This window comes from Aquarana catesbeiana, linkage group LG02 (assembly GCF_042186555.1).
Source record: "Aquarana catesbeiana isolate 2022-GZ linkage group LG02, ASM4218655v1, whole genome shotgun sequence".
NCBI classification, from domain to species: Eukaryota; Metazoa; Chordata; class Amphibia; order Anura; family Ranidae; genus Aquarana; species Aquarana catesbeiana.
The window spans coordinates 768,715,913-768,739,708 of record NC_133325.1 but is presented as its reverse complement, the minus strand read 5'-3'; the positions used below and the strand labels follow the sequence as shown (position 1 = coordinate 768,739,708).

General features: G+C 46.1%; 1 protein-coding gene across 1 annotated transcript in view; it reads left to right on the top strand.

The window, feature by feature from the left end:
• The window catches only part of TMPRSS3 (transmembrane serine protease 3), a 95,891-nt gene extending 89,436 nt beyond the window's left edge, over positions 1-6,455 (top strand). Inside the window, exon 12 of the mRNA XM_073618066.1 lies at positions 6,113-6,455. Within this exon, the coding sequence (XP_073474167.1) occupies positions 6,113-6,136 (24 nt within the window). The 3' untranslated portion in view covers positions 6,137-6,455. The remainder of the gene's footprint in view (positions 1-6,112) is intronic.
• Positions 6,456-23,796: the final 17,341 nt, after the last annotated feature.

Genomic DNA, 23,796 nt, shown 5'->3' with positions numbered 1-23,796 from the left:
ATGCGGACGATGTGTCGGTGATTGTCACTGGGGCGGATGAAGCAGAGGAGGTGGTCTCTCTGACATCACGGTATTCTGAAGCATCAGGCTCCAAGATCAATCAGGAAAAGAGTGAAGTTTTCTGGATGGGAAAGGAAGGTGAGGGGTTTGATCTCCCGGACACCTTTCCAGTGCCCCAGGAAAGAATTAAGATTTTAGGCATTGAATTTGGACCTGGCGATTATGGCCTCAAAAACTGGGAAGGCAGACTGGAAATTGCCAATACTAAGGTGGTCAGCTGGAAGAGATGGAAGTTATCTATGAGGGAAAGGGTTGATCTGATTAAGACTTACCTGATTCCGATCTTCTTGTATGTCAGCTTTGTCTGCATCTTGCCAGTGTCTCTCTATGCTAGGGTCAGTAGTGTGTTCTTCCAGATGTTGTGGGGGAACAGACTGAACCCCATCAAGAGGAATGTCACCTATCTATCCAGGAGGGAGGGTGGCTTAGGTATGGTCAACCCAGTTCTTTTCTTTTCACTGCTTTTTCTCAAGTTTAATATTGGTAATATGCTTGCAGTGGAACCTCCTGGATGGGCAGGCATATTTAGATCTTGGTTTAGGCCTTTTCTACGACTTTGGGAAGAAGGTGGCCAAGTGAAGAATCTCAGGGGTCATCGTGGTCAGCTACCAGCCTATGTCGCTCCGTGCCTGAAGTTACTACGGCAGTGGCGATTGTCGGCTGAAGATCTCAGATCGGTTCCGAGGAAAGTCCTTATGAGTCGAGTCTTGAGCGAAGTCTTTCATGACCCACTGGCCTTAAGGGATTGCCCAGGCCCAGTTTTGAGGGCAGGGTTGAGACTTATTAATTTGGACAGAGTACCCCCTAAATTCAGGGATCTGGCCTGGTTGTGCTTCCATGGGAGACTCTATGTTAGGGGCAATTTGAAATTCCGCAGTGGGGTGGATCGTAGCTGTCCTCGGGAGGAGTGTGCAGGTGAGGAGGAGACTATGGACCATTTTCTGCTTCATTGCCCTTTTAACATAGAGGTGTACAAACAGGTGGGGCGGGCCCTCGGTGTCCCTTTCCTCTCCAGGCTGGGTTATGCTGAGTGGGTGTACGGAGCATTCAATACTGGTGGGGTTTTTTGTTTAGATACACTTTTTCTAGTTAGCCTAGTAGTCCGTTATTTCACTTGGAACGCACGGTGTCAGGTCTGCATTCGGCGTAAAATCCTTCCTGTTCAGGTGGTGGTGTATGACATTCTGCATGAGGTGGAGAAGATTCGGGTACTTGAGAGGGACAAGCGGAGTCAGGGGGCTTGGTTGAAGGCGTGGAGGGGTTTCAAGCCTCCCTGACTGCCAGGAGTCTCTTTCCCGGGTGTGGCTGTCTGTCTCTTATCACCCTAGATTATTATTTTTTTGGATTAATTTTTGATAAATGGCTGCGTACATAGGTGATGGGTTGTGCCTCTTAGGCCCTCTCTGCTGCTTTATGTAAATAATTTTGGTAGTGGATTATGTATATATTGTATATATTCTGAACATGAATGTGTATTCCTTGGATTTCTGTTGAAGTTTTGTACTATGGTTTTGTTTTTTACTTTTGTATAAAATTGGTTGCTTGATTCTTTTAATAAAAGATCAATAGTTCCCCATTGTTGGTGTCAGTGGCAGGAATAGTGCCTCAAGGGCTGGATAAAGGCAAGCAAAGGGCCGCAGTTTGGAGACCACTGCTATAAGGCAAACAGATAAACTATATTGCCAAAAGTATTGTGACACCTGCCTTTAAACGCACATGAACTTTAATGGCATCCCCATCTTAGTCCATAGGGTTTCATATTGCATTGTCCCACCCTTTGCGGCTATAACAGCTTCAACTCTTCTAGGAAGACTGTCCACAAGGTTTAGGAGAGTGTCTATGGGAATGTTTGACCATTCTTCCAGAAGCGCATTTGTGAGGTCAGACTCCTTACTACTTCATCCCAAAGGTGTTCTATTGGGTTGAGGTCAGGCCAGTCAGGTTCCTCCAACCCAAACTCGCTCATCCATGTCTTTATGGACCTTGCTTTGTGCACTGGTGCGCAGTCATGTTGGAACAGGAAGGGGCCATCCCAAAACTTTTCCCACAAAGTTGGGAGCATGAAGTTGTCCAAAATGTCTTGGTATGCTGACGCCTTAAAGTGGTTGTAAACCCTTACAGACCACTTTTACCTACAGGTAAGCCTAGATTAAGGCTTACCTGTAGGTGCAAGAAATATCTCCTAAACCTACAAGGTTTAGGAGATATTTGCAAAAGACATTCACCGATGTCTACGGCGCATGCGGCGTAGACAAGGGCGCGCAGGCGCACTGAGTGTGCCATCTCTTATGGCGATCGTGCCATGCGGGAGTGATGTCATCGCGGCTCCGGCCAATCACAGCGCCAGAGCCGCGATACCCGGAAGGAAGATGGACGCTCGGAAGGAAGATGGACGCTTCGTAGGGGAAGGGACAGCGGTGACAGCTCCTGTGTAAGGTAAGTGACACATAATGGGCTACTATGCAATGTATAGTAGCCCATTATGCTTTACCTTTGCAGGGAAACAAAGAGGAAGTAAACCCATCAGGGTTTACTTCCTCTTTAAGCGTTCCTTTCACTGGAACTAAGGGGCCAAGCCCAACCCCTGAAAAACAACCCCACATCATAATCCCCCCTCCACCAAATCTTTTGGACCAGTGCACAAAACAAGGTTCATAAAGACATGGATGAGCGAGTTAGGGGTGGAGGAACTTGACTGGCCTGCACAGAGTCCTGACCTCAATCCGATAGAACACCTTTGGTATGAATCAGAGCGGAGACTGCGAGCCAGGCCTTCTCCTCCAACCTTCGGTGCCTGACCTCACAAATGCGCTTCTGGAAGAATGGTAATATAATGTGCTTGTGTATGTGTATGTATGTATGTATAATTACATATATATATATATATATATATATATATATATATATATATATATATATATATATATATATATATATATATTGTTTTGGGATAAACACAGTGAGACAAACAGTTGGGATAAAGTCACCATACCTGTCCGATAGAACGGGCCACCATTGTGCCAAGGAATGCAGGCGGTTGGAAGGGGAGCCCGATCGGGGTGTGACGACAAAGAAAATATTTGCGTTTGAAGGGAGGGTCGGCAGGACGGGTTATCGCCCTATGTGCTCAACGCAGGCAAGTACAACACCTGCACACTGAGATAATCTTGTGCACAGTTTGCTCACTAGCAGGATTAGATTGCTAGTGTTTGGATTGCAGGGCTGTTGAAGATTTATTCTGGAGGAGAGATTACAGACAACACCGGCCCGGGTGACTCACCCGTGCTGAATAGAAGATCGCCAATCTGTGTTCAAAGTTGAACTCTGTTGCATGCAAGAGAAAATAAGAAAATATAATCTCATTGTCTATGTGAGGTATATTGCTTAAAGTAGATCTAAACCCAATCTCTACACTCTCATAGAAGCTTTAACATGTTCAGGACGTAGGAGATCATCAGCACTAATACTGGGTGTTGCTTCATGATGTATGACTTACAGTGCTATACCTTTTTCTCCATGCTTTGCTATGTTTTAGACAAAATAGACCAGCCTTTCTCAAACTTTTTGCCACTGACCAGTTATTGGTGTCAGTAGAATTAAAAGTCCCTTCATTAGTATCAGTGAGATAATAAGCCCCATGGTTGGCATCAATGCAATTAAAAGAAGTCCCATCATTGGTGTCAGTGAGATAATAAGCCCCATTGTTGACATCGGTGGAATTAAAAGAAGTCCCATCATTGGTGTCAGTGAGATAATAAGCCCCATTGTTGACATCGGTGGAATTAAAAGAAGTCCCATCATTGGTGTCAGTGAGATAATAAGTTCCATTGTTGGTGTCAGTGGAATTAAAAAGAAGTCCCATCATTGGTGTCAGTGAGATGATAACCCCCATTGTTAGCTTCGGTGGCATCATATGCATTCTGGCTCCAACAAAGCATGTTTTTTTTACCTAGTAGGGCTGCATATGTAGGATTTTAGTGATTGGGTTTAGATCTACTTTAACCACTTCAATACAGGGCATTTTCTCCCCCTTCCTGCCCAAGCCATTTTTCAGCTTTCAGCGCTGTCACATTTTGAATGACAATTGCGCGGTCATACAACACTGTACCCAAATGAAATTGTTATCATTTTTTCCCCACAAATAGAGCTTTCTTTTAGTGGTATTTGATCACCTCTGCGTTTTTTATTTTTTGCGCTATAAACAAAAGAAGAGTGACAAGTTTAAAAAAAAACACAATTTTTACCTTTTGCGATAATAAATATCCAATTTTTTTTTCTCTAAAACAAATTTTTTTCTCAGTTTAGGCCGATATGTATTCTTGTACATATTTTTGGTAAAAAAATCGCAATAAGCGTATATAGATTGGTTTGCGCAAAAGTTATAGCGTCTACAAAATAGGGGATACATTTATAACATTTTTATTTTTTTTTAAATTTTTTTACTAGTAATGGCAGCGATCTGCAATTTTTATCGTGACTGCGATATTGCGGCGGACATATCGGACACTTTTGACACATATTTGGGACCATTCACATTTATACAGCGATCCGTGCTATAAAAATGTACTGATTACTATATAAATGTGACAGGCAGGGAAGGGGTTAACACTAGGTGGTGATCGAGGGGTTAACTGTGTTTGCTAGGGGAGGAGACCAATCGGTGTTCCTCTGTACTTGGAACACACCTTCGGTCTCCTCTCCTCTGACAGGACCATGGATCTGTGTGTTTACACACACAGATCCATGGTCCTGCTGTGTTACCTGTAATCGCGGGTGCCCGGCGGACATCGCGGCCACCAGGCACGCACACCGGGTGCCCAGTGACACGAGGCGCGCGATCGCCATCGGCGGCACACGCGCGCCCCCTGGTGGGCTGGGAAAGCGAGGCCGTCATATGACACCCGCCCGCAACGAGAGCTGCGCCGCCTGGCCGTCAATTGACAGCCGGCGGTCAGCAAGCAGTTAAAGGAGAAGTACAGCCAAAGCTCTCCTTGTGACCCGTTTTCAGCAGAAGCTGAAGCCCACTGTCGGCTGACATCACAGAGTGGGTCCAGTGGGAAAGATTCCGACCGTATGGGATCCGCCCACATGCCTGGACCGGCAGGCAGCTCCGTGAGCCGCTGAGAGCCTGAGCCAGCTGCTCCCGCCCCCCTCCACAGCCCAGCATTCCAGTGAGTGTGGGGGGGGGTAGAACTGAGAGCTTGTGATTGACAGTCAGTCGCTCTCTGCTCCGGGAGCTCTGAGAACCGAGCGATCAGCGGTGTTTGATCGCTCGCTTCTCAGTCTTATAGCTGGCGGAGGACCGATGCTGCATCCATCTATGTAAGTATGATTCCCTCCCCCCAAAATAAAATTGCTTCTCTTTTAAATAGTGGTAATCAGTGGTTACATTTATCTGCTAATTCCTTCTAGTGTTCTCCAAAATTGTTACATTGTATCTTTTGTTTCAATGCTGTATGTATTCCCTGAACTCTTCAGCTCCATCTACTGGCCATAATACAGGACTTTACTACTAAACATAATGAAAGAGCAAAAAAAAAAGCCTATATCAGTTGGGGAGGGGCGTTAAAAATGCAGAGTTGAGCTCCACCTCTTCAGCTTCAATGGCTGCGAACGGGGGTGTTGACATGCTGGGGTCACAATGCTTTTCGCCCGTGGCAAAAATGATCCTACATATCACGATCAGCAGATGGCAAGCCCGATGTACACGACCCATTCCACTGAATGGGGAAGCACCTCAAACGCGCCGCACAGTGCACACAGTTGCGCCACATTTGTTCGGCAACAATGGGGTTAATACAGGCAGTGAGAAAGTGTCAAATCGCGTCCTCACCTCCTGTCAATCACCTCTGAAAAGTGATTGGAACGTAGATCGCTTTTCAGAGGAGCACACGTCTAAACCTAGCCATAGAAACATTTGTTTTTTTTTGGCGATTTTGCACAGAATGAATGTACATGGAGGATCGCTTGATGAAGGGCTATGTGATTTTTTTTTTTTTTTAATGTTTATATATTTATAGGTAAACTAATTTTTTTCACTTTATTCCTACAGAGAGAAGAGAGGAAGATAAACTGAGGTGCTGATCGCTCCTTCCCCCCCCAGCTGTACATTATATTTATTACAGAAGTCTGAGTACATCGATCGGACCCGAAAGAACCTGAGAGCAAGGAAATCCCATCATCTCCTTCTACCTTATCGGTATAAATCCAATGTGTACGGCCCTATTGATTTCCCAGCGTGTACACAGCGCAACACTATTTACCTTGCCAGTTTTATTACACGTTCAGATAGGTGCTGATTGTGCTACTAGATTTTTTTTTATACACTTAATGTTATTTATGAACATGAAATGTGATTTATCAATATTTCCAACAAGGAATTCTAAAAACCTAAATAAAAGCTTCACATATTATCTTTCTGTATGGTTTTATCAAGGTTTATTGAGCAATAAGGTTTGGTAACTTAACCACTTGATTTCCGTAAGATTTACCCCCCTTCATGACCAGGCCAGTTTTTGGGATACGGCACTGTGTTATTTTAACTAACAATTGTGCAGTCGTGCGACACTGTACACAAACAAAATTTATGTCCTTTTTTCCAACAAATAGAACTTTCTTTTGGTGGTATTTGATCACCTCTGCAGTTTTTATTCTTTGCGCTATAAACAAAAAAAGCCAATTTGAAAAAAAACCCAAAAAACAATATTTTTTTACTTTCTGCTATAAAACATATCCAATGAAATGTTTTAAAAAATCTAGTTTAACAGTGGAGTGCAGGGGCGACAACAGAGGCCCAATAGTGGAGTTGCAGGGGAGACATCAGAGTTCTAATAGTGGAGTGCAGGGCAGATATAATGGGTCTTAGCCCTCATGCACACAGGCTGTTAAAAAAACGTTATGAAAACGCCAGTATCTTTGCAGTGATTTTTTTTAACTTTTTTCAGCGTTTTTGCAATAGCGTTTTTCAGCGTTTTTGAGCGTTTTTCCGCGTTAGCGTTTTTGAGCGTTTTTTTTTTTTTTTCTAATTTTTTTTTTTTTTTTTTTTCAATGGATCAAAAACGCTAAAAAACGTTGGTGAATGACGTTTTTGAGTGTTTTTCAGCGTTTTTCAGCGTTAGAGCGTTTTTACAGCTGAAAAACGTCTCTCAGAACCCACTGGTCCTGGGTTTTTTTTACAGCTTAAAAACGCCTATGCCACTTGCAGCTCAAAAACGCCTAGGTGGGCATGAAGCCATAGACTAACATAGACAGGCCTTTTTAAGCTGCAAAAAAAGCTCAAAAAAGCAGCTGTAAAAACGTCCGTGTGCATGAGGACTTATAGTGGCGTGCAGGGGAAACATCAGGGGTTTATTAGTGGAGTGCAGGGGAGACAACAAATGTCTAATAGTGAAGTGCAGGGGAGACAACAGAGGTTTTATATTGGGATGCAGGGGAGATATCAGGTGGTCTAATAGTGGAGTGCAGGGGGAACATCAGGGGTTTTATAGTGAAGTGCAGGAGAGACAACAGAGGCCTAATAGTGGAATGCAGGGGAGACATCAGGGTTTTAATAGTGGAGTGCAGGGCTAATATTATGGGTCTTATAGTGGGGTGCAGGGGGAAAATCAACGGTTTAATTGTGGGGTGCAGGGGAGACATCAGGGGTTTAATAAGGGAGTGCAGGGGAGACATCAGAGGTCTAATAGTGAAGTGCAGGAGAGGCAACACATGTCTAATAGTGGAGTGCAGGGGAGACAACAGGGGTTTTATATTGGAATGCAGGGGATACATCAGGGGTCGAATAGTAGTGTGCAGGGGGGACATCAGGGGTCTAATAGTGGAGTGCAGGGGAGACATCAGAGATCTAATAGTGGAATGCAGGGGAGACATCAGGGTTTTAATAGTGGAGTGCAGGACTAATATTATGGGTCTTATAGTGGGGTGCAGGGGGAAAATCAACGGTTTAATTGTGGGGTGCAGGGGAGACATCAGGGGTCTAATAATGGAGTGCAGGAGAGACAACAGGGGTCCAATAGTGGAATGCAGGGGAGAAATCAGGGTTCTAATAGTGGAGTGCAGGGGGAACAGCAAGGGTCTAATAGTAGAGTGCAAGGGAGACATCAGGGGTTTATAAGTGGAGTGCAAGGGAGACATCAGGGGTCCAATAGTGGGGTGCAGGGGAGATATCAGGGGTCTAGTAGTGGAGAACAGGGGTTCTAATAGCCCTTTGATGTCTAATTAAAAAAACCTGTCATAGTAAAAATGCTATCACACAGGGGGCTATTGGTCATATATGTGATAGCAATAAAGTTAAGTAGAAAAAAGGTCTAAAAAAAGCACGCCCAAGCACTAAAATTACCCCCATAACAATTTTGAGCCTCCTTCATAAATGCACATATGTACATAAGAGCTCACAATGGGATTGCCTGTGCACACATTAAATATCGCCACGTCGGGCAATAATTCCAGGCCCATTCTGCAAATCTACCCATATAATACATTCGTCCGTGGCAGTGGAAGGGGACTGATTGCCTTTTTGTATTTCTAGAGTTAGATGCTGCTGCGATTGACATGAGAATGGATAATGTTATCAATGTGTACTCAGGTGTTAAAAACAACTTGTCTTCATACTTGTATTTGTGTATAGGTTATAGATATATATGAAGCTGGGGTCAGCCATATTTGCTCATTGCATATGCAGGCTGCTTTGTATTGTGCTGCCCAATGGTTAGTCCTACTGAACTCTGAACTCTCTGCTGGTCTCCCGTGATGGCAGATAGCACATGTTGACACACTGTGTCCCCTTGCAGCTGGGCGCACGATACCCTCTGGGAGTGGCACAGCGGGTATTAGGCACGAAGAAGCACGAGTCGCCAGCAGGTGGTAGAGTAGCTGGGAGGTTCTTCAGGTAGAGAAGAGATCTGTGCAGGGTAGCTGACACCTCACCGGAGCCGACTGAGCAAGAATCTGGAGATGAAGGCTGAAGCTGGATGCAGAGGGTCAAACACAAGGCAGGAGTCCAGGAACAGGCCAGGGGTCAAACACGGGTAGTCAAGCAGGCAGATAATCCAAAACTAGGGTGAGGCAGAGACAAAGTCCAAGAGCAGGCCGGGGGTCAAACACGGGTAGTCAAGCAGGCAGATGATCCACACTAGGATGAGGCAGAGGCAAGTCCAGGAGCAGGCCAAGGGTCAAACACAAGAGAGGTTCAAGCAAGGTCAAGGTCGATCCGGGACACAACGGGCAGGCACAGGTACACAGGTTCAGGAACAGATCACAGGAGCTGAAAAGACAAACCAGCAACAAACACAGGACATAGCTGTCTTTATATAGGCCCGCCAGGGTAACGTCCCATTGTGCGCGCACGCGAAATTCCACAGTGTAATCTTCCACAGGTCTTTTTCCCTGGGTCAGGGTATGCAGGATGGACTCAGCCGTGGCGGTGTGCTGTGGATCGTCATATAGCTGGGCCATGGAGTCAAAAAATTTATCTGCTGTGTCAAGGAGGGGGCTCTTCTGCTCGAGAAGGTTGTGAGCCCAGGAGTGCTGTTCGTCAGAAAGCAAAGAGATGATAAAGCCCCCTTTCACAGTTTCAGAATAAAAAGTCCTGGGTTGAAGGGCAAAGTATAGTAAACAAGCATTTCTAAATGCCCTGTACTTCTTCCGGTTCCCGGAGAATGGGAACCCTGGGTTCAGGTAAGACCATTACTGCTGCAGGAGCTGGGTTAGCTTGATCCCGAGAGGAAGATGTCCCACTGGCAGATGCTGACTCGGTGTCCGAGGGGCTAGGAAACGTAGTTAGATGTTGGAGACGACCCTCAATCTGGAAATAGCCATCTTGGAGTCTCTGGACAGCTTGGGTGAGGGCTGTAACCTGCTGGCAGAGTGCCTCAAGGGGAGAGCCAGCTCTGTCGGCCTCACTCATGGCTGGTTTGTACTGTCAGGTACTCACCAAGGCCGAGTTGCTGAGAGATGCTCCCCTTGCAGCTGGGCGCACGGCACGATACCCTCTGGGAGTGGCACAGCAGGTATTGGGCACGAAGAAGCACGGGTCGCCAGCAGGTGGTAGAGTAGCTGGGAGGTTCTTCAGGTAGAGAAGAGATCCGTGCAGGGTAACTGACACCTCACCGGAGCCGACTGAGCAGGAATCTGGAGGTGAAGTCTGAAGCCGGATGCAGAGGGTCAAACACAAGGCAGAAGTCCAGGAACAGGCCAGGGGTCAAACACGGGTAGTCAAGCAGGCAGATAATCCAACACTAGGGTGAGGCAGAGACAAAGTCCAAGAGCAGGCCGGGGGTCAAACACGGGTAGTCAAGCAGGCAGATGATCCACACTAGGATGAGGCAGAGGCAAGTCCAGGAGCAGGCCGAGGGTCAAACACGGGTAGATCAGGCAGGCAGAAGATCCACACTAGGATGAGGCAGAGGCAAGTCCGGGAGCAGGCCGAGTGTCAAACAAGAGAGGTTCAAGCAAAGTCAAGGTCAATCCGGGTCACAGGCACAGGTACACAGGTTCAGGAACAGATCACAGGAGCTGAAAAGACAAACCAGCAACAAACACAGGACATAGCTGTCTTTATATAGGCCCGCCAGGCAGTGTTGCCAACCCCCCCAAGTGAAATTTACTGGCAAGATGCCTAAAAATTACAAACAACACCAATTTTTTACTGGCACTTCAAAAAAGCACCTAAAATGGCTGTTTTCGGTGCTAAACTGTGCAACTTTTAGTATTTAAACTATAAACATGTAGCTAGTGCTATTAGCAATGTGTTTAAGTTAAACAAAAGTCAAAAACCGAATTTCTCTATTTACATGAAGGTCATGTTAATATAACACAGCCAGCACAGAGTTCCCCATTACAGTGCAAGGGAGAACTCTGCGAACCTTCATGTAAAGGACAATGCCACAGATCATGATCTAAGGGGGAACTCTGATGTAAGGGGGGGGGGGGCTCTGCGCCCCCCTTTACATCAGAATTCCCACTTACATCAGGGTCTGCAGCATTGTCCTTTACATCAGGGTCCGCTGAGTTCTCCCTTGCACTATAAGAGGAAATCCTGCAGACTCTGATGTAAAGGGGAACATTGGGAACTCTAATGAGAGGGGGGGGACTCTGGTGACCAGAGATTACCTTCAGCAGAGTGAATACACTAAGGTAAGGGGGGGTTACTGATATAAGAGTTAACCTTTATTTCAGTGCCCACTTACATTATTGTGTTCATTTCCCCCCCCCCCCTTACATCAGTGCCCCTTCCTCAGACTGACCTCTCAGGTACACCATGCAGGGCAGCAGGGCTCAGTCAGGCAACTCCAGCTTGGTGGCTCTGGTTTGATCCGATAGTCTCCGCTACACAGTCCACACATGTCTGACTTCTCTCGTGATCCCCAATCTAGCAGCACTCCCACTCTTGACTCCTCTCCAGGCTCCCCCTCAGAGACTGCAGACACGATAAAAGATGAAATTGTCAGAGACTGCAGACATGATAAAAGATGAAATTGTCAGAGACTGCAGACATGATAAGAGATGAAATTGTCAGAGACTGCAGACATGATACAGGAGATGATCAGAGACTGCAGACATGATAAAAGATGAAATTGTCAGAGACTGCAGACATGATACAGGAGATGATCAGAGACTGCAGACATGATAAAAGATGAAATTGTCAGAGACTGCAGACATGATAAAAGATGAAATTGTCATAGTACAGGAGATGGTCAGAGACTGCAGACATAGTACAGGAGATGGTCAGAGACTGCAGACATAATACAGGAGATGATCAGAGACTGGAGATATAATACAGGAGATGGCCAGAGACTGCAGACATAGTACAGGAGATGATTAAAGACTGCAGACATAGTACAGGAGATGGTCAGAGACTGCGGACATATTACAGGAGATGGTCAGAGACTGCAGACATGATAAAAGATGAAATTGTCAGAGACTGCAGACATGATACAGGAGATGATCAGAGACTGCAGACATGATAAAAGATGAAATTGTCAGAGACTGCAGACATGATAAAAGATGAAATTGTCAGAGACTGCAGACATGATACAGGAGATGATCAGAGACTGCAGACATGATAAAAGATGAAATTGTCAGAGACTGCAGACATGATAAAAGATGAAATTGTCATAGTACAGGAGATGGTCAGAGACTGCAGACATTATACAGGAGATGATCAGAGACTGCAGACATAGTACAGGAGATGGTCAGAGACTGCAGACATAGTACAGGAGATGGTCAGAGACTGCAGACATAATACAGGAGATGGCCAGAGACTGCAGACATAGTACAGGAGATGATTAAAGACTGCAGACATAGTACAGGAGATGGTCAGAGACTGCGGACATATTACAGGAGATGGTCAGAGACTGCGGACATAGTACAGGAGATGGTCATGTGGACAGTCCCCAGGTGCCCCAGCCAGCAACCAAACTTACTAGCAATACTAACTACAGCAAGCATGCATCTTCCACTGAGTGGACTGTGGAGGGAGCACAGCACTCACAGGTCAGGGGCAACCACTGAGGGGCTTTGTCTGGGCCCACCCTGAGCCTCTGCACAACAATGATGAATGATAACATCAGCACCACTGACTGAATTCAGAAATGCTTGATCTTTGGGTCCCACTCCTGCAAGTTGCAGCCCCACACACACCACAATTATTAATTTTAGAATTTCCCAGCAGCAGGGGCCAGGCCCACGGCAGCAATGCATGCATTAACACAATACATCATTAATTGCTGCGCACCACAGGTCCACCTGAGACCCCCCCCCCACAACACATGAATCATTCATAATGAGCCATTAATCATCAGCCTGGGAATTTCGGAATCCGACCTCTGGTCCTGCCGCAGCCTACCCATCTAAGACTGACTGACTGACTCACTCTCTCATTGGGTGAACTGGAGACTGGGCCTGAGACTCCTGCGGTGCGGGCACTGGGCTGGCCTGTCTGTCTCTCACAGTCATCATCAGAGAGAGAGAGAGACACCATCTGTCCGACTAGTCTGCCAAGCGAGAGGCTCCAGTCCACTAACTCCTGTGTCCCTGACTCGTCCTTTATAGCTTGGCTGGTAAGTTAGGAACTGCAGCTGCTTACTACTACACTCACCAGGCAGAAACTGTTGACACACTGGGCAGCAGGGCAGGCTGTGAGTCACAGTGTGCTGTGTGTGTGGTCCAGTGTATACACTCCATAGTCCGCCGCTGCATCTCCTGATTGGTCAGACTCAAGTCACACACCCCATTTCCACTCCACATGAGGCTCAGGCTGGCCACTGGCTCCTCCGTCCACCCGCTCGGCTCCTGCCTGTTTATAGGCTGGCGGGAAAATAGGCTGACATCATTGGCTGCGCTGTGTCAGGTGGGCTGAGCAGAGGCTGCAGGAGTCAGACTAGGCGACTCAGAATCGGACTTTCTCGGGTATTTCCGGATTTGCGCATGCGCAGTTCTGACCCGATCCGATCACCGCCATTTTTACGGGCACTTTTCCCATACTACGGGCTTTCACGGGCGCCGGGAAAATGCCTTCTTTTTATGGGCTGCCCGTAAATCTACGGGCGGTTGGCAACACTGCCGCCAGGGGAACGTCCCATTGTGCGCGCACGCGTTCGTACTGATGCGCTGCGTCGTGCACCCACGTGAGCTGATCCGTTCGGGACACACGCTTTTACCTGCTGATTGTGTAACGGTACGCGCTGATGTGCAATTCTACCATGCAGGCGCATGGGGAAATGCCTATACTGACAGGCATTGATTCTGACATTCCCCTGACACACACAAAAAACCCAAGGAATTTGGAGGGGTTTTAAAGTCTCCCTAAAACATCAATGATGTTCTTCATTTTTTGTCGAACATCATTGATGGTTTTCAGGATGTTTTCCAAGTCCCTATTACACCCCATGATCTCCCCGATCAGGATCTGTGCACTTTCCGAGGTGAAATGCCCTGGATCCACAACATCATGATCACCTAAAAACAAAAGGCTAAAACAAAAACACACCATGTATTATAAATATGCCGGCATCCATCTCTTACCTGAGCCTGTAGTCGCAGACACTCACCTGTTGTGGTGCCAATTTCCACCACGTCTTCCTCCTCCTGCTCTGCTTGGCTTGGGTGGATTTCCCCTTCTTCCAGAGGTGGGGGGTCTGTGGTCTCCTCGGATGAGGGGTGTCCTCCGAGTCTTTTCTCCCCTATGTAAGAAAAAATAGGTATACTTAGCACACAGATATTTGATGGCAGAAATAGGAATATGAAACATTGCTTGGAAGTGGGGTACAATTGTCTATTTTGGCAGAGTTCCAAGATGTAGAATTTTTATTGTCCTTTGTCAAGTTTCAATACTTTACCTGTTTTGTACAAGCTTCACAGATGGAGACACCCCTATAGTATACACTGGAGCACCTGTGTGGGCCCCTAATAAAAAGTGTGTTCTTGTGTCCCACACTAGTGCTCCAGCGTCCAGATGTGTAAACAGCTACTGAGTGTCCTCTCCTTACACACAATCTAGTTTGCATTTCATTCTAGTTACAAACCCATCTACACAACCAAATTATTTTCAGACAAGTAGGCCAAAATGTGGGCAAATGCATATGGCCAAAACAATGGTGTTTTCTAGGCCGAATGAACAATGTTTTATACGAACGAATAATGTGCCTATGAACATGAAAGTTGCCATTTTAAACTGGATAACAGTTAAGAAAAGCACATGGAGCAGCACGAACGTAGTAAACATAAAGAATAGGAACACAGGACAACTACTTACTTTTTTGCAGCACTCTCCGGATCTTTCTGTACTGCTCGTGCTCTCTTAATTTGAGGTCCGACCACCGTTTCCTGAGCTGATCTTTCGATCGTCGTACCCCGAAATTCCGGTGAAGACTCTTGACCACTTTCACCTTGATCTTGGCCTTTCTGATATTGGGGTTGGGGTAAGGTCCATACTTCCCATCATAGTCGGCCCTCTTCAGGATGTCCACCATCTCCAACATCTCCCCAAAGGACATATTTGAGGCCTTAAAGCGTGTCCTTCTGGATCGGGACGTTTCTGCCTCCGGGCTTTCCTCCTCCTCCTCATTGGTTTAATTATCTGACACCTGCTGTGTCTCCGCCATGTGCTCTTCCCCCACTGCGACGAATGAGAAGGGGTGGGGAATAGACTAGAAAGAACGTCAGGGGCTGGCGGAGTTTCACGCATGCGCAGTGTCTATAAAGTGTAACACGCGTGCGTAGTACGTACGATCTGTGAGCGGAGGAAGGAGTAACGCAGGCGCCGATCGTGATTGTGAAGGTAAGATTTAACATTGGGCCTATACTGCTTCTAGATTGAGGCCTGTATTTGCACAAGTTTAGAAGACTTTAGGCTGACATTAGGGTTTGTCTTGTGTTGTGTCTTGCAGTGAAAATGGACATCTTGAAAGATAAGGACTTTATGCCAATCTTCATTGATATGTTCAGGGAGCTGCCCTGTCTGTGGCAGATAAACCACCCGTAATATAAGAACCAAACAAAGAGGAAGGCAGCGCTGGATAATTTGTTGGAATTTGTGAAGACAGTGATCCCCACGGAAGACATCACCTATTTGAAGGTTCTAATAGGTGGCCTGAGGAGCACTTATCTAAGGGAGCACAAGAAGGTCCAGGATTCCCAGAGATCAGGAGCTGCAGATGACATTTATGTCCCCAGGCTGTGGTACTATGACAGGCTGCATTTTCTGGCAGGCCAGACTGAACCCAGGCCAGCACTCTCCACTCTTCCTTCCACGCTTCCTTCCCGCCCAGCTGAGGCTTCTGACGCCCAACCTGGGCCTTCCAGGCAGCAACATGTGGAGGAGCCCAGCTTGAGCCAGGTATAGCATTCTTCTAAATATTTCTGGTTGTCCAATCAATGATGTTAAATAGATGTTAGTTTGGATTGCTAATTTATGATTGTGATTGATGAAGCAAAAACTAAAACCATGTCCCTTTTTCATACACAGGGAAGTCTCAGCCAGGAGGTGGCCGGGCCAAGCAGGCTGCCTGATATCCAGGTCCCTCCCCTCCACCTTCAAAGAAAAAGTGGCAGGAAGAGGAGTAACCTGGAGGAGGCTGCCATAGGCCTCTTTTGGAAGGCTACTGAGGCCCTCAGAACACCCCACAGTGTGGAGGAGGACTTTCCTGGCATAGCTGCATGCAAAATGAAGCAGATGGAGGAGGGCCAACGACTCCTGTGTGAGTTCTTAATTTTGGAAGCTCTCAATAAGGGGTTGAGGGGCCAAATAGCATGTGCTACCCACATTTGTGACCTCACACATAGTCCTCCTCCTCCTCCTCCTCCTCCAGGTCCTACTTCTCATCCTCCTCCTCCTCCCCCAGGTCCTACTCCTCCTCCTGCCACATCTCCAACACCAGAGCCACAGCCGGGAAGGAAGCATGGAAGGAAGACCAGAGAGTGATGGCCCTGGGTTCAGTCTGGTCTGGCAAAATATGCAGGCTCTTGTAGTACCACAGCCTGGGGACAAAGATGTCATCTGTTGCTTTCCGGATCTCTGGGACTTCTGGACCAGACTGCATTCCCTTAGATAAGGACTCCTCAGGCCACCAATTTTGCTGGAAAATAAAATAAGTGATGTCTGCCCTGGGGGTCAAAGGCTTTGCCAATTTATGATGTTTATCCAGCGTTGCCTCCCTCTTTGTTTGGTTCTGAGCCCTTGATAAAGGAATTTTTGGTTCAATTATACTCGCCTATGTGTGTTTTTCTTCAAAAAGGACAGTTTACATTTCAAAAATACAATGTGAAATTAACAAGGGACACCAACACCAAGCAATCTCCTTGAGATTAAATAATACAAGATACCAATGGTGTTGTGGTAACATGACACACAAAACACACACAAAAATATTATGGAGTCAAACCAATAAAAAAAAGATCAGCCTTGAAACAAATACAAACCCCAAAAAACAAAAACAAAACAGCCTTGAAAAAAATACAAAACAAAAAAAAAAACAGCCTTGAAAAAAATACAAAACAAAAATAAAACAACAAAAAAACAAATTTGGTCAGATGTGACAAATCAAAATATATCGAGGGAATCACGATAAATAATAAAGAAAGAAGTATGTGAGAAGTCTGTGTGAATATGAGCAGCAAAACTACTTCATTCTTCTCACATTATAAAGAAGAAGAGAGTGCGCTGTATTAAACAATTTTAAACATTGCAGCGTGACGAAAGTGCTCTATCCATTCCGAATGCTAATTTTACCAGACCGAGCTGTTCTGTCTCGGAATTTCTTCTGAGCATGCGTGGCACTTTGTGTGTCGGAATTGTCCACACACGGTCGGAATTGATGCGATCGGATTTTGTTGTCGGAAAATTTTATAGCCTGCTCTCAAACTTTGTGTGTCGGAAAATCCGATGGAAAAAGTCCGATGGAGCCCACACACGGTCAGAATTTCCGACAACACGCTCTGATCGCACATTTTCCATCGGAAAATCCGACCGTGTGTACAGGGCATAACTGTGTAAGGTGCGTTAAAGAACGTTGGGCGACAGCCCTTTCACCATACCAGGCCTGGAAAGTTAGATGCCTCCGCTCCACACGATCTCAGTCTGTTTGATGCAACCCCGCCGTCACACTGCTCCGTTCCGCAAGATGACCGGGAGTCCTCAGTTACCTCCGCCAGGTGTCTCTGGATCCTTCCCGATCTGACCACACTGCTGTTCCAGCACGCTGTGATGTGATGTATATTATATACACACACACACAGTATCTCACAAAAGTGAGTACACCCTCACATTTTTGTAAATATTTTATTATATCTTTTCATGCGACAACACTGAAAAAATTACACTTTGCTACAATGTAGAGTAGTGAGTGTACAGCTTGTATAACAGTGTAAATTTGCTGTCCCCTCAAAATAACTCAACATACAGACAAAGCATTTGACAGGGTTCACTGGTCCTTCATACGAGCGACTATGGAACATATTGGCCTTGGGACCTCCATGCTTCATTGGATTTCTGCTCTCTACTCAAGACCATCTGAGGCTGTAAAAGTCAACGAGACTAGGTCTGACTTTTTTGACATATCGAACGAGACAAGGCAGGGCTACCCCCTCTTCCCCCTTCTGACATTGGAGCCCTTCCTCTGCAAGGTCAGAGTTGATTCTAATATCACCGGTTATCGTAAATCCTTGGGGGACCATAAGGTGGCAGTATTTGCCGATGACCAAATCTTTTTCCTTAGAGACCAACTTACCTCTCTTCCAAACCTCCTAAAGGCTCTGCAAGCATATAGGAATTTGTCCCATTTCAAAATAAACTTTGGGAGATCCTCTGCCCTTAACACTTCTGTGGACCTTGACGTGATCCGGAGTCTGCGGCCTTCTTTTCCTTTCCAGTGGGCAGCTACAACGATTAAATACTTGGGCACCAACATCACTTCTGACCTGTCCAAACTGTATGACTCCAATTTTGATCCACTCCTTATCAAACTGAAGGAGGACCTGCTGCATTGACATTCCTTAACTGGTTAATGGTTCAGCCATTGCAATGCCCTCAAAATGACAGTGCTCCCTAGGATCCTCTTTCTACTGCAAGCCCTTCCCATACACCTACCGCCTCTCTTCTTTCACACTATTGACTCCCAGTTCCAGAAATTTGTCTGGTCGCACCGAAAACCATGTCAAACGCTGCAGAGACTATCGCTACTGAAGGTTGCTGGGGGACTTGCTCTTCCAGATATTCGGGAATACTACAGGGCCTCACATCTCAACAGGATTGTTAATTGGCACAGCCATGGGGAGGCCAAGCTCTGGGTCTCCATGGAATTGGAAGATTCTTGGGGCACTGCTTTGAGTTGGCCGTGGATATCTTACACCATAGCTAGAGAATTGTCCTTGCATCCTACTTTAGGCAGTACTCTACAGGTCGCACGGTAAATGTTTCGAACCTTCTCTATTTCCCCAATTCCCTCGCCTATGATTCCCATCTCAGGTAATCCTGAATTCATTCCCGGTCTTCAGGGTGGGCAGTTTTGTCGTCTTGAAGCTCAGGGCTATACTCACGTGACGGACTTCCTCGTGTCGACAGGGGCTTTGACGTCTTCCGACCTAGCCCATCTTATTGACCCTCCTCTGGACCTCTTGAGCAGCTTCCAACTGTGCTCTTTTCTCTGACGTTTTTTCTCTCGACGTTGTTCCCGTACCCCAGGCATCTCTCGCCCGCTCACTTGTTTTGAATCACTATGTAACAGAGGGGAACTGATACGTCATTCCCTCTCCTTGCTATATTCCTCCTTGATTCATCCTGAAGAAGAAAATGTCCCTCCATTTCTCACTAAATGGGAAACAGATCTGTCTCTGAGCCTTACTCCTGTCCAAAGACTAAAGGTCCTCCATTTTTCTCAAAAGTCGTCCATTGCCACACGGGTACAGGAGACTGGTTATAAGATCCTTACTCGATGGCACAGGGTCCCCTCCCAGCTTCAACGTATGTTCCCCCAGGTCCCGGATTCCTGTTGGCGTTGTGGCGCAGTGGGTGGGACTATGGTCCACATTTTCTGGGAATGTCCTAAAATTCGACAGTTTTGGCAAGATGTAACCTCTGTCATTAAACAACTTACAGCTGTCAATCTGCATGCTAACCCTGCAGCCTGTTTATTGCACTTGACGGATCAACCTGTTAAAATATACAAATATTCTCTCACAATGCAACTCCTAAACGCCACAAAGGCCTGCATCCCACTTCGCTGGAGAGATGCTGACCTCCCCACAAAGGCTCTGTGGTTCGCTAAAGTCAATAACTTACGTAACATGGAGGAACTCACAGCCACACTTCATAACAACGAAACATGTACAGAAATTTGGAGGCCATGGAATTATTTTGTATATACTGATGCCTACCTTGATGAGCTCTCCACTGCCCGGTGAACTTCTGCATGCCACACTCTACCCAGGGAGAGGGATGACTGGGGGCCTTGTCCACCTTCCTCCTCCTCCCTAACCCCCCCACCTTTTCTCTCTTTGTCGGTCCTTCCTCCCCCTGTCTGTTTCCTTTAAGTCCCTTCCCCCATACCGTTCACCCTTCCCTTGATCCACTTTCTTTCTCTCTCCTTCCCGCTCTTTCTAATTTCTGATTTATAGATCAGTGGAACCCCTTTGATCATTCAAGGTCTTCCACCTCATGTGTGCCTTCTACTGTTTCATTGCTAATATTATGAGGTTTTTTCCCCTGACATTGGGGGGAGCAGTTCTATATATGCTACAGTCATGTTTTTGCATTGTTCTATTGAATACATCCTCTGAGATCGCTGTCTTGGTGCTCTTGATTAGCCGTTCATATGTTAGAGTTTCTGTTGATGACTTACTCAGATGCATACCTCTAATGTATGTGTTTCCCATGACTATTTTATACCAATAATGGAATTACAAAAAGTAACACTAACACGTCACAAGACACCGGGGAGAGAAAATGGCTAATTGGGCCCAATTTAGACATTTTCACTTAGGGGGTGTACTCACTTTTGTTGCCAGCGGTTTAGACATTAACCGCTTGCCGACCAGCTACCGTCATTATACTGCGGCAGGTCGGGACGATCCCGTGAGCTGTCGTAGCTATATGTGGGCTCACGGGATCAGGATAGCAGGCGTGCACCAACGGAGGTGCGCGTATGCGCCTGCTGCACTGCGGAGGTGCCGATGCTTGTGGTCGATGGCCGCGATCACGGTCACGAGAGGCAGAACAGGGACATGTGTGTGTAAACACACAAATCCTGATTCTGTTCTGTGAGGAGTGACAGATCGTGAGTTCCTAATAGCTAGGAATAGATAGAACCACGTTCTGTCATTTCCTCTAGGTCAGTCCCCTCCCCTTACAGTTAGAAACACACACAGGGAACATAGTTAACCCCTTAATCACCCCCTAGTGTTAACCCCGTCCCTGCCAGTGAAATTTTTACAGTAATCGGTACATTTTTATAGTACTGATCGCTGTATAAATGCCAATGGTCCCAAAAATGTGTCAAAAGTGTCCGATGTGTCCGCCATAAAGTCGCAGTCCCAATAAAAATCTCAGATCGCCACCATTACTAGTAAAAAAAATAATAATAATATAAATGCTATAATTCTATCCCCTATTTTGTAGATGCTATAACTTTGCGCAAACCAATCAATATATGCTTATTGTGATTTTTTAAACCAAAAATATGTAGAAGAATACATATATCGGCCTAAACTGAGAAAAAATGTGCTTTTTAAAAATAAAAATGGGGATGTTTATTATAGTAAAAAGTACAAAATATTGTGTTTTTTTCAAAATTGTTGGTCTTTTTTTGTTTATAGCGCAAAAAAATAAAAACCACAGAGGCAATCAAATACCACCAAAATAAAGCTCTATTTGTGGGAAAAAAAGGATGAGCCATTCTGTATGATGGGGCCACAATGTAGTGCACTGGGAACAAGGTTAGATATTTTTGGGATAAATTCTGGTGTCTCTTCCACAGACTTTGGATAGAAGTAACAGATGCAGAAAAATTGGGCTTTGGGTGTCGGTGGCGCCTTCACAAGGTATTCTGGATGAAAGCAAGAATTGACCTTGCTGTCAAAAATGTAAATGATATGCATCTGTCAAACAGGTGTAGAAAAATTGGTCTTTGGGTCTCGGTGGCACCTTCACACCGTAACCCTATAGAGGTACTCTTGATGAAAACAAGAATTGGCCTTGCTGTCAAAAAATGAAATGATATGCACCTGTTGAACAGGTATGGAAAAATTGGTCTTTGGATGTCGGTGGCGCCTTCACACCAAAACCCTATAGAGGTACTCTTGATGAAAGCAAGAATTGGACTTGCTGTCAAAAATTTAAATGATATGCACCTGTCAAACAGGTGCAGAAAATTGGCATTTAAGTGTCGGTGGGGCTTTCACACTGTAAACCTATAGAGGTTCTCTTAATGATGCATACCTCTAATGTATGTAAAATTGGCCTAATTTGGCCTTGCTGTCAAAAACTGAAATGATATGCACCTGTCAAACAGATGCAGAAAAATTGGTCTTTGGGTGTTAATTGTGCCCATGAAACTTACACCAAAAAGATTCTTCCAGATTAAATCAACACCCACAACGTTAGGCAGCCTTGAAGTCCTGCAGAGATTCCACATCCCAAAAACACTTAATTAGCGACATCATCATCAGGGGCTTCATAGCTTCTGGTAATCCAGGACTGATTCATTTTGATAAATGTCAGACGGTGCATGGAGTCTGTTGACAGACACGTTCTATCACCAGTAATAAAACCTCCAGCAGCATTCAGAAAGCAAGCTGGTGCAGGGCAGCCCAGCAGCTCAATTGCATACTGGGCAAGTTCTGGCCAGTGGTCTATTCTCATGACCAAGTAAGCCAGTGTATTGTCGACTGGAAAGCTCTCAATCTCTGTGTTCACCCCTAGATAATCGCCCACCATGTGATGCAGACGCTGCTGATGGGAAGTGAAAGCTGATAGCCCTGGGCAGCGAGGACTAAAAATTGTGAAATGCATTACTTAAGTGGCCGCTTTCTCCACCGCTCCTCTCTTGACCAACAGAAACCTCAAAACTACGTTTTCCACGACACTGTAACCTACTGGAGTCAGGAAAAGCATTAGATAAGCTCCTCTTTAAGGTATCCTCAAGATATTTCATCTTCTGCACTCTCTGTGGGGACGGGATGAGTTCTGAGACTTTGCCCTTGTAACAGTGATCAAGAAGGGTTGCCAACCAGTAATCATCCTTCTCCTTTTTGCCACGTATTCTTGGGTCTTTTCACAGGCTTTGAAGCATGAGGGAGCCCACGCACCGCAGATTTGTGGAGGCATGAGAAGCAGACTCCTTGGGGTCACTGAGTATTGCAGTATCTGGAACTGCCTGCTCCCAGCCACGTACTACTCCCAAGGGTCTGTGGATGGAAAACAGTCTCTTACTGTTTGACGTATGTCTTCCTCTGCTTCAATGCCTACAAAACTGCCAGAATCCTCCTCCTCTCCCTCCTCTTCCCTCTCCTCTTGTGTGTTCTGTGGAGTAGGAAGAATGGTGTTTGCATAAAGTGGGCCTTGAGAGAAAAGGAAGTTCTCCTCTTCCTCCTGCTGCTCTGCCTCGAGTACCCTGTCCATAATGCCACACAGAGTCTGCTCCAGCAGGAACACAACAGGGATTGTGTCACTGATGCAAGCATTGTCATGGCTCACCATATTTTTGGTGTCCTCAAATGGTGACTGTACAGTGCATGCATCCTTTATGAGTAGCCGTTGGCGTGGGGAAAAAAAGCAGCGCCAACCTGAGCCTGTCATTGTGCCATACTCACACAGGTACTTGTTGATGGCCCTCTGTATCATTGCCAAAGTCGAGTTCCACCTGGTGGGCATGTCACAAATCAGGCGATTTAAGGGCAGGTGGAATTCCCGCAGAATTTCAGCCAACCGAGCACTGGCTGTGCATGACCACCTGAAATGGCTACAGACTCTTCTGGCCTGCTTTAGCAGATCTTCCAACCCTGGGTACCTATTTAGGGAACGCTGCACCACCAAATTGAGGACATGTGCCAGTCATGGCACATGTGCCAACTTTCCCTGTCTAAGGGCAGATAGGAGGTTTATGCCATTATCACACACCACCATTCTTGGGTCCAGCTGGCGTGGCATGGACCACCTCTGGGCCTGCCCCTGCAGAGCTGCAAGAATCTCTTCTCCAGTGTGGTTCCTGTCCCCTAGACACACCAGCTGAACCACTGCATGGCACC